General features: G+C 42.8%; 1 protein-coding gene across 1 annotated transcript; it reads left to right on the top strand.

Annotated features, from left to right (window-relative positions):
• The first annotated feature begins 7,043 nt into the window (after window positions 1–7,043).
• Window positions 7,044–7,991, top strand: LOC116887304 (olfactory receptor 2A12-like). Its single transcript, XM_032888888.1, has one exon. It carries the CDS (start codon window positions 7,044–7,046, stop codon window positions 7,989–7,991), a length of 948 nt encoding a protein of 315 aa, XP_032744779.1.
• Window positions 7,992–20,683: the final 12,692 nt, after the last annotated feature.

Below are 20,683 nucleotides of genomic sequence, written 5' to 3'. Positions count from 1 at the left end.
TTCAACTGTTTGTGTTTTACTGGAATTCTTTCAGGGATTTTTGTGATTCCTCTCTATAGGCTTGTACTTGTTTATTTATGTTTTCTTGCGTTTCTCTAAGGGAGTTCTTCATGTCTTTCCTGAAGTCTTCCAGCATCATGATCAAATATGATTTTAAATCTAGATCTTGCTTTTCTGGTGTGTTTGGATATTCAGTGTTTGCTTTGTCGGGAGAATTGGGCTCCAATGATGCCATGTAGTCTTGGTTTCTGTTGCTTGAATTCCTGCGCTTGCCTCTCGCCATCAGATTGTCTCTGGTGTTATCTTGTTCTGCTATTTCTGACAGTGGGTAGACCATCCTATAGGCCTGTGTGTCAGGAGTGCTGTAGACCTGTTTTCCTGTTTTCTTTCAGCCAGTTATGGGAACAGAGTATTCTGCTTTCGGCCCTGTAGTCTTTCCTGTCTACTGGTCTTTGGCTGTTCTGTAGGGCCTGTGTCCTGGAGTCCACCAGGCAGGTAAACTTGGAGCAGAAAAATTGGTCTTACCTGGTCCACTCAAGTTGCTTATGGGGGACTACTTTTGGCTCTCCGATGAGGCGGCAACCAGGAGCCTGCTTCGCCTTTTCTGAAACCCCGTGCACCAGGGTCCCAGATGGCATTTGGTGTTTTCCTCTGGAGTCAGAAATGTGGGCAGAGTGTAGTCTCTTCTGGCTTCCCAGGCGTGTCTGCCCCTCTGAAAGTTTAGCTCTCCCTCCCATGGGATTTGGGTGCAGAGAACTGTTGATCTGGTCTCTTCAGGTCCAGGCGGTGTCTAGAGCGCAGGGGACCTGCAGCTCCTGTGCCAGAATTTGTCCATTCTTATAGGTTATCAATTTGGGGCACAGAAGTGTTCAGAATAAGGTCTAAGGATCATTGTGTGTCATGTCTGAAAACAGTTGTAATATTTCCTTTTTCATCTATGATTTTATTTGGATCTTCTCTTTTTCTTGGTATAGCTAGATTTATCAATTTTATCTTTTAAAGAACTTAATATTTGTGTCACTTGAATTTTATTCCTTTTCTATTTAATTGATTTCTACTCTGATATATATAATTTCTTTCCTTTGGCTAATTTTGAGCTTCATGTGTACTTGTGTTCATGGCTCCTTGGGGTATTATGCTAGCTCAATTCAGGTCTTTTCATTCTTAATCTAAGAGTTAACAATTGCAGTTGTGGATGAGTTGGCCCCAAGGATATGAGTGTGGGAGAGCAGGCCCTATGACTCATCTCCTGAGTGATGGATAAGGAAGAGATACTGTCCTCCCCCATCATCCCTCACCACCTGTGGCAAGTGGGAGACCTAGCCCTGGGGTCATGAGAGTTGGAGAACTGTCCTTGCTCCTCGCCAGCTGCAGCCCTTGGGAAAGGGGGCCCTGCACCTAGCTTAGGCATCACAGTAGCTGATCCTGGTGCAGGAGGAGATGAAGGCTTGCAGATGAGCCAGTCCCAAGAATGTGAGTGTGGAAGAACTGGCCCTGCTGTTTGTCTGCCATGTGGTAACATGGCCAAGAGAGAGATGTCCTCCCCTTTCACCCCTTGCCACCTACAGTGGGCAGGAGAGCTGGTTCCAAGGTCAACAGAGCCTGAGAACTAGCCCTGACCTTTGTCTACTGCAGCACTCAGGGGAGTAGGCCCTGCACCTCACTTGGGCTGCACTGCAGAGCTTGTCCTGGATGTGGGGGCTATGGGTGATCTGTCCCCAAGACAGGAGCATGGGGAAGAGTTGGTCCTGCCTCCTATCTGCTGTGCAGTGACAACTGAGAGAGAGGTGGGGGGAAGAGACAGAGATTTCCCGCCCCTTCCTTTTGCCTGAGCCACTAGCTGCAGGTTGGAGAGCTGGCCCTGCCCCTCACCTGGGAGGCGCAGTAGAGCTGGATGTGGGAATTGTGGGTGAGCCAGTCCTGAGGGCATGAGTGTAGGAGAGATGAATCTGACTCTTGTCAGTGAGGTGGCACAGATGAGGGAGAGATACCTTCTTTTCTTCTCTCATCCCCTGCCACCCATGGCAGGTAGAAGAGCTGGTCCTGGGGGTCATGAGAGTGGGAGAACTGACCATATCCCCTACAAGTTGCAAAATTTGAGATAACAAGTCCTGCACTTCACCTGAGCAGTAGGGTAGAGCTAGCCCTGGTTGCAGGGGAGGTGGGAGGTGTCACTGGTGAGCCAACTTCAAGGGTGTGAGACCAGGAGTGTTGGCCAGTTGGCCAGCTCAGATACCTCTCAGGCCTACATCCAGGGCTTTGAACTGGCCCAGCCCAACATCTAGCCCATCGATGAACTGCTGGAGTGCATGAAGTGACCGGTCATACAGATTCAAAGCTACAGGATCTCATGATGCAGGGCAACAACAGGATATTTGAGAGGCGTCCTAGTAAAGTTCAGTATAGTGTAATAGAAGCCAGAGTCTTCATGCCAGACCAACAATTCATTGCAATGAACATTTGCAAGCAAAGAGGTATAGATGAAAGGGTATACTGGAAGATACACTGTATCACACTACAGCTTCCACAAGGAAATTTTCTTCTTCTCTGTTGGGGGGAAGGTTGCCAAGGAGGAGAACAATTATGAGGTAAGGGGAAGATGAGTGGGACTGGGGTGCATGATGTGAAATTCACCAAGAACCAACAAAGAGTTTAAAGAAAGAGCTGACCATTGCAAACTTCTCTCCTGGTGCAACTTCTGCTGTGTTTCACAGGTATGGGTATTGTCTTAGGGCTTTACTTCTGTGAACAGATACCATGACCAATGCAAGTCTTAAAAGGAAAACATTTAATTGGGACTAGTTTACAGGTTCAGAGGTTCAGTCCATTATCATCAAGATGGGAGCAGGGCAACATCTAGGCAGGCATGATGCAGGGAGAGGTGAGAGTTCTACATTGTTATCTGAAGGCTATTAGTGGAAGACTGGCTTTCGCTAGGACTAGGGTGTAAAAGCCCACACCCGGGGGTTGGGGATTTAGCTCAGTGGTAGAGCGCTTGCCTAGCAAGTGCAAGGCCCTGCGTTCGGTCCCCAGCTCCGAAAAAAAGAAAAAAAGAAAAGAAAAAAGAAAAGCCCACAACCACAGTGACACACTGACTTCAACAAGGCCACACCTCCAAATAGTGCCGCTCCCTGGGCCAAGCATATTCAAACCATCACAGGTATATTGTAGTTCCATTTTAATTTGTTTTGAGAATAATTTTGCTTTCCTCTTCCTTGATCCATTGCTGTTCAGGAGTGAACTGAACTGTTTCAGCAGTAGATGGCAGACTAAGTCCAGGACTGCATGGCATAAGCTGAGGCTGTGTAGCTGCTGCTACTACAGCACCAGAGGGTGCCTGGTGGCCAGGTTTGTCTCAAATCTACAGATCACTTGTTATCCAGGATGACATGGGGGAATGTCTGAAGAGGGTGTTCTTACCTTGCAAGCCTCTTTCAGGGTCAGGATAGGTCCATGTATCTTAGTCACTGAGTCACTAGGTTACTGGATCACTGGCTTGTGTTGTGGTCAGGCACCACAGAGTTCTGCTTAGCTTTGGTCTTCATCATGGAAGGACCAACCCCAGGCTTCCATGCCTGTGACTTGATGCCTCATCCCCTTTTCTTTTCCAAAGAAGATAATTATACCCTCTGTGTCATGATGCCTGAGATTGGGAAGGTAATGGTGGGAGCAGTCTCATGGCCACCAATGTTACAATGTTAAATCATATTCAGAACCCCTAGCACAACGTTTCACAGGATCATGCCCCATGGTAGTATGCACTGTTTGATGCTAGGGTAGACTTATGGCCTAAGACTACTGGAACCTGCCCTAGGTGATGTTGTCTGAGAGACAAGGGCAAGAGTTCTCTAATTGGCAGGAGAGCCAGTCCAGAGTCCCTGACTGTGGGATCTCAGCCAGGGACAGGGAACAATTTTCCTAGTGTTAGGTCTTATCAGCTTGGTGCTGACATTCAAAACACAGTCTTGTGCTTACTTCTCTACTCCCCTCTCTCCTCAAAATGATGTTGGCTAGTGCGTTATCACAGCAATAGAGAAACAACTGCAACACATGCCCACAGGCCAATATGATGGAGGCAGCTTCCTAAACATATTTGCTGCCTGTGTGAACCAGGATCCAACCCAAGCAGTGTGGTGGCGACTTGGAGAGAATATGGATCCTGGGAGGGTACTGAGGCAGAATGGCAGCCAGGGACTCAAGGTTGAGGGGATGGGGATTGGGCTCTCCCCAGCCTCCAGTGGTGGGTGTTGGAGTTCAGACTTGTTATTCAGATCTTGGGGAATTCAAAGGTACAAGAAGCTCATTAGGAAAGCTCCAGCATTACCCTCCTGGGAGTCAGGGCTCACTGGAGCAGAGTTTCAAAGGAGAACACCTCAGACTCCTCACTCACACCTCACACACGGCCTAAGACCAGGTAAGAGTGACAAGAATAGGGGAACCAGAGAGCGTCCCTTCTGCTGGTCTTTCTACTGTCCGTAGATCCTGGAGATTCTGGTGGACATCTGTATTGTTTTTCCTCTTCTCTGTCCACTTAGCTTCCCTGGTGTCTGTCTGTCTATCCCCCCACCCCCAGCCTCCCATCAGACTTAGGGCGTGCAACATCTTCCTCAAGTTGTCTTCTGGTCAACTTCTGGTCTTCAGTTATCAACAAAGACTGGAGGAGGAAGGGCTGTTGCTGTCAGGGTTATAGCACTGGGTTCCCACATGTTCCTACCCTGGCCAGGCTTGGGACTGACAGAAGTGGCAGATAGATGATGGGAAAGGCTGACAGGACTTCATGGTGACAGAATAGAGCATAGAAGGAGAGTCTGAAGAATTGGCTGAGAGATATGTGTGTGTGTGTGTGTGTGTGTGTGTGTGTGTGTGTGTGTGTGTGTGTGTATGTGTGTGGTCTAACCTTAGTTACCTCCCAATGACTCCACCTTCTAGTATTGAGAATTAGGGTCTTGATATATAAACATAGTGGGGAGTACACAGCATGAAGAGTGATGCCTCTGGTTAGTTAGAGTCAGTCTGAAGCTCTCAGCAGAAACAGGAGTTTCTGAACTCTTTATATAAGCTAACAGCCCCACTGCAAGAGAGTTTTTCCGGTCAAACTGAAGCTTGTCATCCTGGTGGCATTTATGCTTATGTTCAAAGCCGGAGGCTAGGTTAGGTTCTTTACTACACAGACAGACAGACAGACACACACACACAGACATAGACACAGACACATACACATACACACACAGATATCCTGGCTTTCTTGGAGTTAACCAAGATCTTTGGATTATTTATTAAACCTTTTAATAATGTATGTAATTTATAATATTTTGAATTCTGTTGTTTCAGGCTTTTGTTGTTGTTTTGGTTCTTTCTCTAGAGCAGGGGTTGGTAAAATTTACATTTTTAAAGAGCTTTTAAACTACAGTGTATGAGATGGGCTGGAGAGATGGACCCGGACTCAGTTCCCAGTACCCACGTGCTGACCCACAACCACTTGGAACCCTAGCTCCAGGGGATCTAATGTTGCCTTCTGACCTCAATGGGTACCAGATACACATGTGGTACATATACATACATGCAGACAAAATATCTATACACACAAAATATAAATAAATTAAAAAAGAAAACCATCCTAATTTTTTAAAAATTTCAGTTATGTGACAAGGATATGGTTTGAGAAATTTTGTCATTGTGTGGCGTTTATAAGGTGTATTTACACAAACCTTGAGGGTATACAGATCAAATACTTGAAGCAGTCTCATGAGTTAATGGAAGAATGCAATAACCATGATATGTGTGAGGCTGCTGCCAACATAACACAGCATGTCCTATGCTACAGTGTGCCCTGTGCCACAGCATGCCCTATGCCATGGTGTGCCCTATGCTACGGTGTGCTGTACCTTTTGTTGCTCATACACTGACTCTATGCTTTTCATTCTCCCTTCCAGCTGTGTGTTCCACAGAGAACCATTTCCTCCAGACTGAAGAAGTTCTTTGGAGCATCTTTCACTATGGGTCTTTGGTAATCTGCTTTCATTTGAGAGAAAACATTGGTTTCAAAAGGACTCTTTCACTGAACTCTAGGTTGGTAGTTGGATCCTTTCTGGTGCCTACTCTTCTCGTTTTCCACCTCCCCCCTCCCCTCCCCTCCCTCCCTCCCCTCCCTTTCCTTCCCTTTTCTCTCTCCCTCCTAGCCATATTAAAGGCATTACTCAGTTACCTTCTATTTTCTGTGGACAGTTCTCAGTCTGCCCCATTGTTGACCACTTGGAGAAACATATCTTCCGTTCTTAGACCAGTCTCAGAACAGCACTTGTTTTGTTTGTTTGTTTTGTTTTCAGACACTTTCCTTTATATAATATTTTCTTTATATGTATTATTTCCTTCGATCCTCTTTATCTTTCTTGGTATTCTCTAGGCTACATTTCTTTGTTCTGTAGGCCAACCTGTCTCCTGCATTTGGGAACACCGTAGCCCTCGTCCTTTAGTCATTGACTTATCTTTTATTCCTTGTATTGCTTACCTACAGTCCATGAACACATGTGACTTTAACTTATTGATGAACAAAGAGAGCTATCTTCCTGTTAGTCCAGAGTGCTTATAGTCATGTCCCTCAAGTTTGGGGATGGTCCCTAAAATGGAGGCTGACCTCGACATTTGATGTTAGTTGCACACAAATGTTGAGTTCTCAAACACCCAATTCTTCTCATGACATCTTTCCCATGACTTTTTCATAAGCTGTGTGGACCATGAATTATAAGGCATAACTTTTTGGGTAGTTCTCCCCATCCTTTTTGCAAATTCTACATTTTGAAATGTGGACTTCATAATCTGGCATCTCAGAATAAGTTGGAATTGCACGATATAAGAAAAACACGTTTCCTATAAAGTGGAAATTCTTCTTAAAACTTTGCTCTCTGGCTCTGTGGGATCCCGATATGTATTTGACTTTGCTCTTCGTGTTTGGTGCACCTGCTGTACGAATGGCAACGCAGTTAGCATCTGGGGCTTCTTTTTCATGATTGACAGCTCTGCTCTCTCTTTGCAGCAGGAGAAGGATGCAGGACTTCCTCTGGAGAAACCACAGCTCTCTTACAGAGTTCATCCTTCTAGGATTCTCTAGTGACACAAGAATAAATGGCACTCTGTTTGGTATCTTTTTTCTCCTCTACCTCACCACCCTCCTAGGCAATGGGCTCATCATCACCTTGATACACATGGATTCACGCCTCCATACACCCATGTACTTTTTCCTCAGCATCTTATCCATTCTGGATATGGGCTACGTCACCACCACAGTGCCTCAGATGCTGGTACATCTGGTCTGTGAAAAGAAGACCATCTCCTATGTTGGATGCGTGGCTCAGATGTATATCTTCCTGATGCTGGGAATCACCGAGTCTTGGCTTTTTGCAATCATGGCTTATGATAGGTATGTGGCCATCTGCCATCCTCTCAGATACAAAGTCATCATGAGCCCTTTGCTGCGTGGGTCACTGGTGGCCTTCTGTGGGTTCTGGGGTATCACCTGTGCCCTGATATATACTGTTTCTGCCATGATTCTTCCCTACTGTGGCCCCAATGAGATCAACCACTTCTTCTGTGAAGTTCCTGCTGTGTTGAAATTGGCCTGCGCAGACACCTCTCTCAATGACCAGGTGGACTTCATCCTAGGCTTCATCCTTCTCTTGGTCCCACTTTCCCTCATCATTGTTGTCTACATCAATATCTTTGCTGCTATCTTGAGGATCCGCTCAACTCAAGGGCGGATCAAGGCCTTCTCCACCTGTGTTTCCCACATCACCGTGGTCACCATGTTTTCAATCCCATGTATGGTTATGTATATGAGGCCTGGCTCTGAGTCCTCCCCAGAAGAGGACAAGAAGCTGGCTCTGTTCTACAATGTCATCTCTGCCTTCCTCAACCCCATCATCTACAGCCTTCGTAATAAAGATGTGAAAAGGGCTTTCCTCAAGGTGGTGGGCAGCAGCAAAGGGTCAGGGTGAAGGCTTGGGGGTTATGAGACTAGTAGCCTTCTGGAACAGTCTCCATGCAACTTTCTATAATGAGAAAGTCTTCTGTAACAGCACTATATCACATCCAGTGAGTTGACTTGGTTCAAGGTCACTAACTACTGAAGACTTTATCGGGATGTTACCGTGTACTACATGTACTCATTTGGCATATAATTCTATATGATCATAGAACACTTAGACATGTGGTCATATATACAGGTTCATAAAACTCCATCTGGGTATAGAACTATTCCACCACTGCACAAGGTAACATTGTATATGGTCCCCAACTCTGACTTCTGATACTGATGCCATTGCTAATTTCCCCTCCAGCATAACTTCATTTTTTGAATGTTACACAAACAGAGGCGTATGTGATGTTGGGGATGTCTGTCACTCATCTTAAAACCCCTTTGAGGGTTGGGGATTTAGCTCTCAGTGGTAGGCGCTTGCCTAGGAAGCGCAAAAGGCCCTGGGTTCGGTCCCCAGCTCGAAAAAAGAACAAAAAAAAAAAAAAAAAAAAAAAAAAAACCCCTTTGATCCATCTAAAGCGCTGTGTATAGCAGTAGTATATTTCTATTTTGGCCGTAGTATATATATTCCATATTGCCACAGTTTAATTTGCCTACAATAGTGATAGTTTCTATTCTTTGGCTATTCTATATAAAGTTTCTATGAATATTCGTGTGAAGGTTTTTTTCCTCTTTTTAATAGTTTTAAAATGACATTTGCTGATTTGTTGTGGAAGGGAGCAAGTGTGCCATAATGTGCGTGTGAGGACTGAAGGGCAGGGTGCGGAGTCAGTTCTCCTCCTCTACCATACGGGAACTGAAGATTGAACTCGGGGCCAGACTTGGAAGCAGGTGCCTTTGTCTGCTGAGCCTCTCCCTGGCCCTCACCCACAGACTTTTGGAGAAAAGTTTTGTTTTAATTTTATTTTACCTTTAGAATAAATATACAGGATGGGATTGTCAGGGCATATGATATGTGTGTACTTCAGCTTATAATAATATTTTAATCAAATCCACAGTTAGATGTCATTTCAGACATATTGGAGTGAACTTAAACAGATGCTCTGGAAGGCTGTGCAGCTCTGAGAATCCTTCTACTTCTGGAAGGATGCAAGCCGGTCTGACTGCTTTGAAAACAGTCTGCCAGTGTCTCAAATATTTAATGTAGAAGGACATGTGGTCCATCCTACCCTCAGATACACGCCTAAGAGAAGTTAAAACATGCACTAATATGCAAAAATGTACACACGTGTGGCTGGAGAGATGGCTCAGCAGTTAAGGGCACTGGCTGCTCTTCCCGAGGACCCAGATTTGATTCCTAGCATCCATGTGATAACTCACAACCATCGTAACTCCAGTTCAGGGGAGACGCCCTCTTCTGCCTTCCACGGGTCCTGCACACATGTGGCTCACAGACATGCATGTAGGCCAAACATGTAAATATATTTTTTTAAAACATGTATACTTGTGGTCATAGCAACTTTATTCACGCCAACTAAAAAACAAGATCATCAACCCAAAGCCTGTTAGCTGAATGTGTAAATAAAATATGGTATGTCCACACAATGGAATATATTTTGCACTAAAAGTGAACAACTATAATATATGTTATATATGTATATATACATATATATACACACATATGTATACACACACTATATACACTATATATACACACACACATATATACATATATATGTGTGTATATATGTATATATATATATATGCTACAGTGTTGATTTTTCTTGAAATCAATTAAAGAGGACGGTTGCAAACAGTCACGCAGCATGCCATCCCATTTATATAAAAGATTCAGATCAAGCAAACTCTTAGGAAGAGAAGGTAGATCCATATACTTGTTGGTCCTAGGGGTGTGGTGGGAATGGAGGTGCAACTCTTTTTATAACTATGGCATTTCTTGTGAGGCAATGAAAGTGCTCCAGGACTATATTATGCTAATGGGTAGGAAACCACATGAATATAGTAAAATACTGGGCTGTATACATGAGCTTTACAGCATGTGCATTGTACCTAGATGAAATACTTTCCCAACAGCACGTGCCAGTGTGCTTTCTGAAGAGACAATGCAGTCTGGCACTCGGTTTGGATACAGGAGCTCCCGTTGCTCTGTGTGTTACCCAGAGGTAAGTGTAGTCAGCGTTTTCTTATTTCAGTCAGGCCGAGCAGCATGTCAGTGTCACTGTGTGCACCCACACTCCATTGCGCTCGTGATGGTGAATTTCTGTTATGTGCCTATTTTCTTTCCATTCTACTCCTTTTCTAAGTATTTGCTCAAAGTTCTATTTGGTTACTGGAATAAAACTTTAAACTATTTCTTTAAAAAAATATAATTTTGTATGTGTATGTATATGAGGGGAGAGAAGGAGGAGGAGGGGGAGGGAGAGGTGTGATGTATGTGGGAGGGTGTGGGGATGTGCGGGTGCCTGAGAAGATCAGAAGACAGCATTGGATCCCCTGAAACTAGAGTTGCAGATGGTTGTAAGCCACTCAGCATGGGCCCTGGAAACCAAACTCTGGTCCTCTGGAAGAGCAGCCAGCAATATTAACTACAGAGACATATCTTCAGACCTTCAACTCCATTTTAAAAATTGTGTTTAGAGGGTACTTTATATTTTTCTTTTAAATAATTAACTAGCTAATCAACTAACTTTACACTCGACCTCAATTTCCCCTCCCTCCTCTCCTCCTAGTCCTTCCTGTCTACTTCCCCTCCCCCAACCACTCCTCCTTCGTTTCTCTTCAGAAAAGGGGATGCCTCCCAGGGACATCAACCCACCTTTGCATATCTAGTTGCAGTAGGACTAGGTGCATTTTCTCCTACTGAACTGGACAAAGCATCCCCACTAGGAGAAAGAGATCCAAAGGTAGGCTACAGAGTCTGAGATAGCCCTTGCTCCTGCTGTTAGGAGTCCTACATAAAGACCAAGCTACACAAGCATTACATATGCTTGGAGAGCCTAGGTCAGTCAGGCCCTCTGGTGGGTGATTGTCTTAGGGTTTTCATTGCTGTGAAGAGATACCAATGACCAAGGCACCTGTTATAAAGCACAACATTTAGTTGGGGTTGGCTAACAGATTCTGAGCTTCAGTCCATTATCATCACGGCAAGAAGCATAGCAGCATCCAGTCAGACATGGCACTGGAGGAGCTGAGAGTTCTGCATCTTGATCCAAAGGCAGAGAGGAGAGGACTGCAAAGCATAGTCCCACAGTGATATGCTTCTTCCAAGAAGGCCATGCATATTTCAATAAGGACACACCTCTTAATAGTACCACTCTCTGTGGGTCAAGCATTCAAATACATGAGTCTGTGGGGGACAAACCTATTCAGTCTCTTGGGAGCCTCTATGGGTCCAGGTTAGTTGACTCTGGTTTTCTTGTGGTATCCTTGACCCTTCTGTCTCCTACAATCCTTCCCTACCTGCCTTCTACAGGATTCCCTCACAATGTTTGGCTGTGGGCTTCTGCATCCTTTCCCATCAGTTGCTGAGTAAAGCTTCTCTGATGACAGTTATGCTAGACTGTCTGCAGTATAGCAGAATATCATTAACAGTGTCAGGGGTGGGCTCCCTTTCATGGCCTGTGTCTCAAGCTGGACCAGTCACCGGTTGGCCCCTCCCTCAATTGCGACTCCATCTTTACCCCTGCCCGTCTTGTAGGCAGGAAACATTGTAAGTCAAAGATTTTGTGGTTGGGTTGGTGTCTCAATCCCTTCATTGGAAGTCTTGCCTGGTTACAGGCTATGAATGGTTCAAGCTTCATATCCCCTTTGCTAGAAGTCTTAGCTAAGGTCATTCTTATAGATTCCAGGAAGTGTCTACTGTCCTTGTCCCCTAGATGTCCCTTTCTGCATTCCAGTTGTCTCTCCCAGTACTGTCTCCCTCCCTCCTCCCCACATCTCATCCCTTCTGTTCCCATCCCAACTCCTCCCCTGCCCAGTGCCCCACACCCCCTCTACCCACGATGTCTGTTTTATTTCCTTTTCTCAGTGGTAATTTACATGTTTTCGATGTAAGATTTCATTTGGTTGGTTTTATTTTGGTCAGAGAGGTGATTTACAGATGTTTTACCTCCAGTTTCTGCTCTGTCCTTTCACTTTCTTAAGAGTAGATATTTTCCCCCTTTCACGAAGTAGTATTTTAATTTTGGTGACGTCCACACAGGTATCAGTTTTTTTTATAATATGGGATTATGTTTGATGTAAATGTCTAAAAACAATATTTGCTTAAGCCCAGATCATCAACATTTTCTCTTATTTAAAAAATAAGTTTTATTTGTGTGTGGTTGTGCATCCTGTAATCCCAACACCTGGAGTCACATCCAAAAGATTTTGAGTTCAAGGACAGCCTGGGCTACACAGTGAGTTCCTGTTTAAAAGAAAAAAATCAGTGGGATGTGGTGGTGTACATCTTTTATCCCCGCATGTTAGAGGCAGAGACGGGAAGATCTCTGAGTTCAGAGCCAGCCTGGTCTTCATGAATTCTAGTCCAGCCAGGGCCACATACTGAGACCTGATGACTGTGGACAAATTGCTTGCTGTGCAAGAGGGAGGACCTGAGTTTAGATCCACAGAATGCTCATAATCAAGTCTGCAAACGGGAATGGCTTTCATTTGTTCCTTCTGATCTTGCTGCACTGAGATGGACCTCAGCACTGTCTGAGTAGGAGCAGTGAGAGAAGTCCCTGGTCTTTTCCCTCATCATTGTGGCAATACGATCTTCATCATGGTTACTGATAGCCAGGGGTTTCATAGTTGTACTTTGCCATGGATAGATATTGAATTCGATATCTTCAGTTCTATTCCATTGATCTCCCTGCCTGTCTCTGTACCAATACCATACAGTTTTTATGACTATTGCTCTGTAATACTGCTTGAAGTCAGGGATGGTGAGTCCCCCAGAAGTTCTTTTATTGTTGAGGGTAGTTTTCACTATTCCGGATTTTTAATTATTCCAAATGGATTTGCAAATTGAATTGTAATTTTGATGGGGATTGCATTGAATCTGTAGATTGCTTTTGGTAAAATGGCCATTTTTACTATATTAATCCTGCCAATCCATGAGCATGGGAGGTCTTTCCATCTTCTGAGATCTTCAATTTATTTCTTCAGAGACCTGAAGTTCTCATCATACAGATCTTTCACTTGTTTGGTTAGAGTCACACTGAGGTATTTCATGTTATTTGTGACTATTGTGAAGGGTGTCATTTCCCTAATTTCTTTCTTAGTCTGTTTATCCTTTCAATAGAGGAAGGCTACTGTTTGTTTGAGTTAATTTTATCCCCAGCCACTTTGCTGAAGTTGTTTATCAGGCTTAGTAGTTCTCTGGTGGAACTTTTAAGGTCACTTAAGTATGCTATCATATCATCTGCAAATAGTAATATTTTGACTTCTTCCTTTCCAATTTATAGCCCTTTGACCTTCTATAGTTGTCTGATTGCATTGGCTAGGATTTCGAGTACTAGGGAGAGAGTGGGCAACATTATCTAGTCCCTGATTTTAGTGGGATTTCCTCAAGTTTCTCTCCATTTAGTTTACTGTCAGCTACTGGTTTGCCATATATTGCTTTAACTATGTTTAGGTATAGGCCTTGAATTCCTGATCTTTCCAGGACTTTTATCATGAAGGGGTGTTGAATTTTATTAAATGCTTTCTCAGCATCTAATGAAATGATCAAGTGGTTTTTATCTTTCAGTTTGTTTATATAGTGGATCACGTTGATGGTTTTCCATATATTAAACCATCCCTGCATACCTGGGATGAAGCCTACTTGATCATGATGGATGATCGTTTTGATGTGTTCTTGGATTCGGTTTGCCAGAATTTTGTTGAGTATTTTTGCCTCGATATTCATAAGGGAAATTGGTCTGAAGTTCTCTTTCTTTGTTGGGTCTTTGCGTGGTTTAGGTATAAGAGTAATTGTGGCTTCATAGAAGGAATTTGGTAGTGCTCCATCTGTTTCAATTTTGTGGAATAGTTTAGACAGTATTGGTATGAGGTCTTCTATGAAGGTCTATAGAATTCTCACTGAACCCATCTGGACATAGGCTCTTTTTGTTTGGGATACTTTTAATAACTGCTTCTATTTTCTTTAGGAGTTATGGGGTTGTTTAGATGGTTTATCTGATCCTGATTTAACTTTGGTACCTGGTATCTGTCTAGAAAATTGTCCATTTCCTCCAGATTTTCCAGTTTTGTTGAATATAGGCTTTTGTAGTAGGATCTGATGATTTTTTGAATTTCCTCAGATTCTGTTGTTATGTCTCCCTTTTCATTTCTGATTTTGTTAATTTGGACACACTCTCTGTGTCCTCTCGTTAGTTTGGCTAAGGGTCTATCTATCTTGTTGATTTTCTCAAAGAATCAGCTCCTGTATTTTTTCTTTTTTTTTTTTTAAGAACAATTTACTCTTTATTGATTAAAAATGAAAAAAAAATGCAGTAAAATACAAGTCAAGAGAAGAGGGTGAAGGTAATATTTTACATCTTTCACAACCCAGCAAACCTCCCAAGGAGGAATTGACATTTCTGGTTCATCCTTGTGCTAGCCTTAGGGTTACTTAGCAGTGTCAGCTGGCTCTAGGATTTGGTTGAAAACAGAAGGGAAAACACAAAAAACAAGAACCAACCCAGATGATGCCTTTATCATTTAGAAAGACTATTTCACACATTCTCTTGGTTATATTGGCACAGGCTATCTTGTGCTATAGTCAGTCTCTGCTCCAGGGATATGGGCATCTTTAGGACTTAGTGGCAGAGTCCCCTGGAAACTCTGTTCCAGCTCCCTGGCTTCTGAGCTGTCCCATCTCTGCCGTTTCCGCTGACTGGTTCTCTCACCATCACTGCATAAGCCAGCAGAAGGAAGTCACTACACATCACGGAGAAGTAACATTGTCCTGGGGTCTTAGTGCCGACCTCCTCATTGCCAAAAAAGCAAACAATGAGCAGAAAAAGAACCCCAGGCTACTTTTATTGTCATGTATGTCCCCTCACAGCAAGGCAAAGGTGATGATAGTTTAGAGAACAAGCAGCTCCTGGTTTTGTTGATTCTTTGTATAGTTCTTTTGTTTCTACTTAGTTGATTTCAGCCCTGAGTTTGATTATTTACTGCCTTCTACTCTTCTTGGGTGCATTTGCTTCTTTTTGTTCTAGAGCTTTTATGTGTCAGTCAAGCTGCTAATGTATGCTCTCTCCTGTTTCATTTTGGAGGCACTCAGAGCTATGAGATTTCCTCTTAGCACTGCTTTCATTGTGTCCTATAAGTTTGGGTATATTGGGCCTTCATTTTCATTAAATTCTAAAATTAAAAAAAAAGTCTTTAATTTTTCTTTATTTCTTCCTTGACTAAGTTATCATTGAGTAGAGCATTGTTCAACTTCCATGTATATGTGGGCTTTCTGTAAGGTTTTTTTTTTTTGGTTATTGAAGACCATCCTTAATCTGTGATGGTCTGATAAGATGTATGGGATTATTTCTATCTTCTTGTATCTGTTGAGGCCTGTTTTGTGACTGATTATATGGTCAATTTTGGAAAAGGTACCATGAGGTGCTGAGAAGAAGATATATTCTTTTGTTTTAGAATGAAATGTTTTATAAATATCTATTAAGTTCATTTGGTTCATATTTTCTGTTAGTTTCTCTATGTCTCTGTTTAATTTCTGTTTCTATGATCTATCCATTGATGAGAGTGGCATTTGGAAATCTCCTACCATTATCGTGTGAGGTGCAATGTGTGCTTTGAGCTTTAGTAAGGTTTCTTTTATGAATGTAAGTGCCCTTGCATTTGGAGCATAGATATTTAGGATTGAGAGTTCATCTTGGTGGATTTTTTCTTTGATGAATATGAAGTGTCCTTCCTTATCTTTTTTGATAACTTTTGGTTGAAAGTCAATTTTATTCAATATTAGAATGCCAACTCCAGCTTGCTTCTTCAGACCATTTGCTTGGAAAGTTGTTTTCCAGCCTTTTATTCTGAGGTAGTGTCTGTCTTTGTTTCTGAGGTGTGTTTCCTGCATGCAGCAAAATGCTGGGTCCTATTTACATATCCAGTTGTTAGTCTATGTCTTTTTATCTGGAATTGAGTACACTGATGTTAAGAGATATTAAGGAATAGTGATTCTTGCTTCTTGTTATTTTTGTTGTTAGAGGTGGAATTATGTTTGTGTGTGTCTCTTCTTTTGGTTTCGTTGCAAAGAGATTACTTTCCTGCTTTTTCTAGGGTATAGTTTTCCTCCTTGTACTGGAGTTTTCCATCTATTATCCTTTGTAGGGCTGGATTTATAGAAAGATATTGTGTAAATTTGGTTTTGTCATGGAATATCTTGGTTTCTGTATCTATGAGAAATGGCAGGAGTGGCAGTCTCCCCTGAGGTCTCAGGATTGTCCGCACTTCTGGGAGTTCAGCTCTCTCCCCCACCGGATTTGGATGCAGGGAGCTGTGGGATCAGTTCAGTTCAGTTCTGTGTACCTGTACCCCATTTTAATAGGATTATTTGATTCTCTGGAGTCTAACTTCTTGAGTTCTTTGTATATATTGGATATTAGCTCTCTATCCGATATAGGATTGGTAAAGATCTTTTCCCGATCTGTTTGTTGCCATTTTGTCCAAATGATAGTGTCCTTTGCCTTACAGAAGCTTTGCAATTTTATGAAGTTCCATTTGTTGATTCTTGATCTTAGAGCATAAAAGCCATTGGTGTTATGTTCAGGAAAATTTCCCCAGTGCCCATGTGATTGAGGTTCTTCCCCACTTTTTTTCTAATAGTTTGAATGTATCTGGTTTGATGTGGAGGTCCTTGATCCACTTGGACTTGAACTTTGTACATGATGATAAAATGGATTGATTTGCATTCTTCTGCATATTGACTACCAATTGAACCAGCAGCATTTATTAAAAATGCTATCTTTTTTCCATCGGATGGTTTTAGCTTCTTTGTCAAAAATCAAGTGACCATAAGTGTGTGGATTTATTTCTGGGACTTCCATTCTGTTCCATTGATCTCCCTGCTTGTCTCTGTAACAATACCATACAGTTTTTTTTAAATCACTATATATCTATAATAGAGCTTGAGGCCAGGGATGGTGATTCCCCTAGAAGTTCTTTTATTGTTGAGGATAGTTTTGGCTATCCTGGTATTTTCATTATTCCAAGTGAATTTGCAAATTGCTCTAACTCTATGAAGAGTTGAGTTGGAATTCCTTATTTTCTTCTATGTTGCTGATTTATTGTTTGATCCCATCATGGTTAGAGAAGTTACCTTGGATGATTATAATTATTTTAAAATTTTCACGATTACCCCATGCCATGTATCTTGGCAAATAGTTCCATTTATTCTAGAATTGACATATGATTAATTAATTAAAAATTAGTTTTGACATTTTATGGTCTGAGGGATCATAATAAATTTTATGCTAATGTGTGTTATGATCTGAACTGTGTCTGTCCACACTAACACCACCCAAATTCATATGTGGGAGTACCCGTTCCCACTCTCTTTGAATGTAAGCTCATTCATAGACAAACTTCCCCCATGTAGTTGGAAATTACCTTTAACTTCTGATTCTCTTGCCTTTGTCACCTGAGTACTGGAATCACAAGGCATGTGCCACTGTGCCTGGTTTTGTGGAGCACGGGGTTTCATGCATGCTGGGCACCATGCCCTACTAACTGAGCTATATCCCCAACCATTCTGTGGACTTTAAAACAGGACCTCATATAGTCCAGGCTAGCCTCAAATTTGTTCGTGTAGGCTCCCTTTGAGCTCTTTTTTTTCACCTTTATTAACTTGAGTATTTCTTATTTACATTTCGATTGTAATTCCCCTTCCCTGTTTCCGGGCCAACATCCCCCTAACCCCTTCCCCTCCCCATCCTCCCCCCATTACCGCCCTCCCCCCAACAATCACGTTCACTGGGGGTTCAGTCTTGGCAGGACCAAGGGCTTCTCCTTCCACTGGTGCTCTTACTAGGCTATTCATTGCTACCTATGAGGTTGGAGCCCAGAGTCAGTCCATGTATAGTCTTTGGGTAGTGGCTTAGTCCCTGGAAGCTCTGGTTGGTTGGCATTGTTGTTCATATGGGGTCTCAAGCCCCTTCAAGCTCTTTCAGTCCTTTTTAAGATTCCTTCAACGGGGGTCCTGTTCTCAGTTCAGTGGTTTAATGATGGCATTCACCTATGTATTTGCTGTATTCTGGCTGTGTCTCTCAGGAGAGATCTACATCCGGTTCCTGTCGGCCTGCACTTCTTTGCTTCATCCATCTTATCTAGTTTGGTGGCTGTATTTGAGCCCTTGATCTTACCTCTACATCCTTCGTGCTGGGATCAGAGATGTGTGCCACCGTGCCTGACACATCCTGTTTCTCCCACACACCCCCACCCGGCTCTAATTACATACATGTAAGACCATTTTGATATTATCTCACGTCTCTTGAATGTCATTGCTTTAGTTACTTTTCTTACATCTGTGACCTGATTACTGAGAAGAAGCAACCTAGGGAAGAAGGGTTTGTTTAGGCTCACAGAGCACCATCCATTGTGTTGGGAGGGTGCGGCTGATTTGAATCAAGGCGGTGGCTGCAGCAGTGGGAGGTGGCTTGTTCACATCTCTGACACCAGGGACCATGCTCTGCAGACTGGAGCCTGGCCAGGCTACACTCATCAAGACCCACCCTTCGCTAACTCATTCCCTCCAAATAGACCCCACTTCCTAAATATTCTACTATTTATTCCCTCAAATAGCACCACCAGTTGGGGACCAAATGTTCAAACACATTTATCCTGTGGGGTCTTTTTTCCACCTGAACCCTAACAGCCATGTCCTTTTCCCTAGTCTTCTCTCTGTCTGTTGTTTCAGTGGGTGATTCCTGTTGATGGAACTTGGAGGTCATTGATTATTTCCTCTGTTGTATTCTTTTGCTAATAAGGCAATGGACTAAATTAGCCAGTTCTAGCATCTTGCCTTTTGTGTCTAGCGCTTCCATTTTAATCTTTCAAATTAATTCTCAGATTTAGAGAGTTTTAGGTTAAAAAAACAAACAAACCCTGTGTCATGAGAGTTTTATATATCTCTCCATCTGTATCATTAGCATCTTGATGCTAATTAATGTTTACAGGAAAGAGAGACATGCTGATGGAGAAGGGCTGACTCAGTGGCCCTCTTCAGCTGTAATAAGTCTTACTGTATAATTTCAGACTTGAAATGTATTAGTAGCTGTTGATGGTATAATCCTGACCTGTTTATTAGCTGTTTCTTGCTTTTCGTTTGCTGACCATTGTGTGAGTGTTTTCGTTGCAGAATAACAACCAAGTGAGATTTGACGGCCACATAAGATACTGCTATGAGCCTGCACCACAGACTGTTGCTGTGGCTACATATTACAGAGGTCTTTTCAACTCTTTCCAAACTTTCCCTGTTCTGCTTCCCATTGTGGAAAGACTGCTGTTGCGTTTCCTGTTCTCCTGATACCCACTTTCTGAGGTGTCCTAAGAATGGAATAACGGGGCTGAAGGTCATGGACACAGGTTAATGTTCCTGATACACGATGGTCGATCATCTTACAAAAGATCAATTTATATTCACAACGGCACTCTGAAAGAAAGCCCGTGTTCTGTTGCATTTTAAAAAGTGAGACCTGGGGCTGGACCAGGGTAGTGCTCATCTGTTAAGAGCACTGGCTGCTCTTGGAGAGGACCTGGGATTGGTTCCTAGTGCTCACATGGTGGTTCACAGTCATCTGTAACTTCACTTCCAGGGGATGCAATGCTCTCTAAAGGTACTAGGCACACAAGTGGTGCACAGACATTCAAGCTGGAGAAACACTCATATACATGAAGTTAAATAAAAACAAAATTTAAAAAAAGAACGAGACTGTACTCAAAATATCAATCAATAAATGTCTGATACAAATTTTCTGAAGTGTTCATTTTTTAAAAAATTTTATTTTATTCCACTCATTTTACACACACACACACACACACACACACACACACACACACACACACACACGTAGGGGTCAGAAGACAACTTGTAGGGGTCAGTTCTTTCTTGCACCAAGTGGGCTCTAGGACTAGGGTTCAGGTCTCAGAGTTTCTGCTCAGGAATTTCGCCCTCTTTTTCTTTAATTCTTTCCAGGCACTTTCAGAGCCCAAGAGTATCCTTCTCACTGATGCATGATGGGACATTGTTCAATAGTGAATATAAACATTATTTCTAAGGGGCTGGGGAGATGATTCAGTAGTTAAGAGCCCTGGCTGCTCTTGTAAAGGGCTTGGGTTTAATTCCCAGCACCTACATGGTGCCTCTCAAACATCTGTAACTCCCGTTTCAGGGGTGATCTGATATCCTCTCCTGGTCTCCATGAGCACTGTATTCATGTGATACACAGACATATATGCAGGCAAAACATCCCAACATGAATAAAATAAGTATTTAAAAAAGAAGTGTTTAGGACTGGAGAGATGGCTCAGTGGTTAAGAGCACTGACTGCTCTTCCAGAGGTCCTGATTTCAATTCCCAGCAACCACATGGTGGCTCACAACCATCTTTAATGGGATCTGATACTCTCTTCTGGTGTGTCTGAAGACAGTGACAGTGTACTCACATACATGAAATAAGTAAGTAAGTAAGTAAGTAAATGCATAAATCTTTAAAAAAAG

Source organism: Rattus rattus, chromosome 1 (genome assembly GCF_011064425.1).
Source record: "Rattus rattus isolate New Zealand chromosome 1, Rrattus_CSIRO_v1, whole genome shotgun sequence".
NCBI lineage: Eukaryota > Metazoa > Chordata > Mammalia > Rodentia > Muridae > Rattus > Rattus rattus.
The sequence above is the reverse complement of the archived record's forward strand: the minus strand, read 5'-3'. Positions and strand labels throughout refer to the sequence as shown.

Bases quoted from the DNA above. Each gene is read 5' to 3' on its own strand.
- LOC116887304 (XM_032888888.1), top strand. From the start codon at position 7,044: ATGCAGGACTTCCTCTGGAGAAACCACAGCTCTCTTACAGAGTTCATC.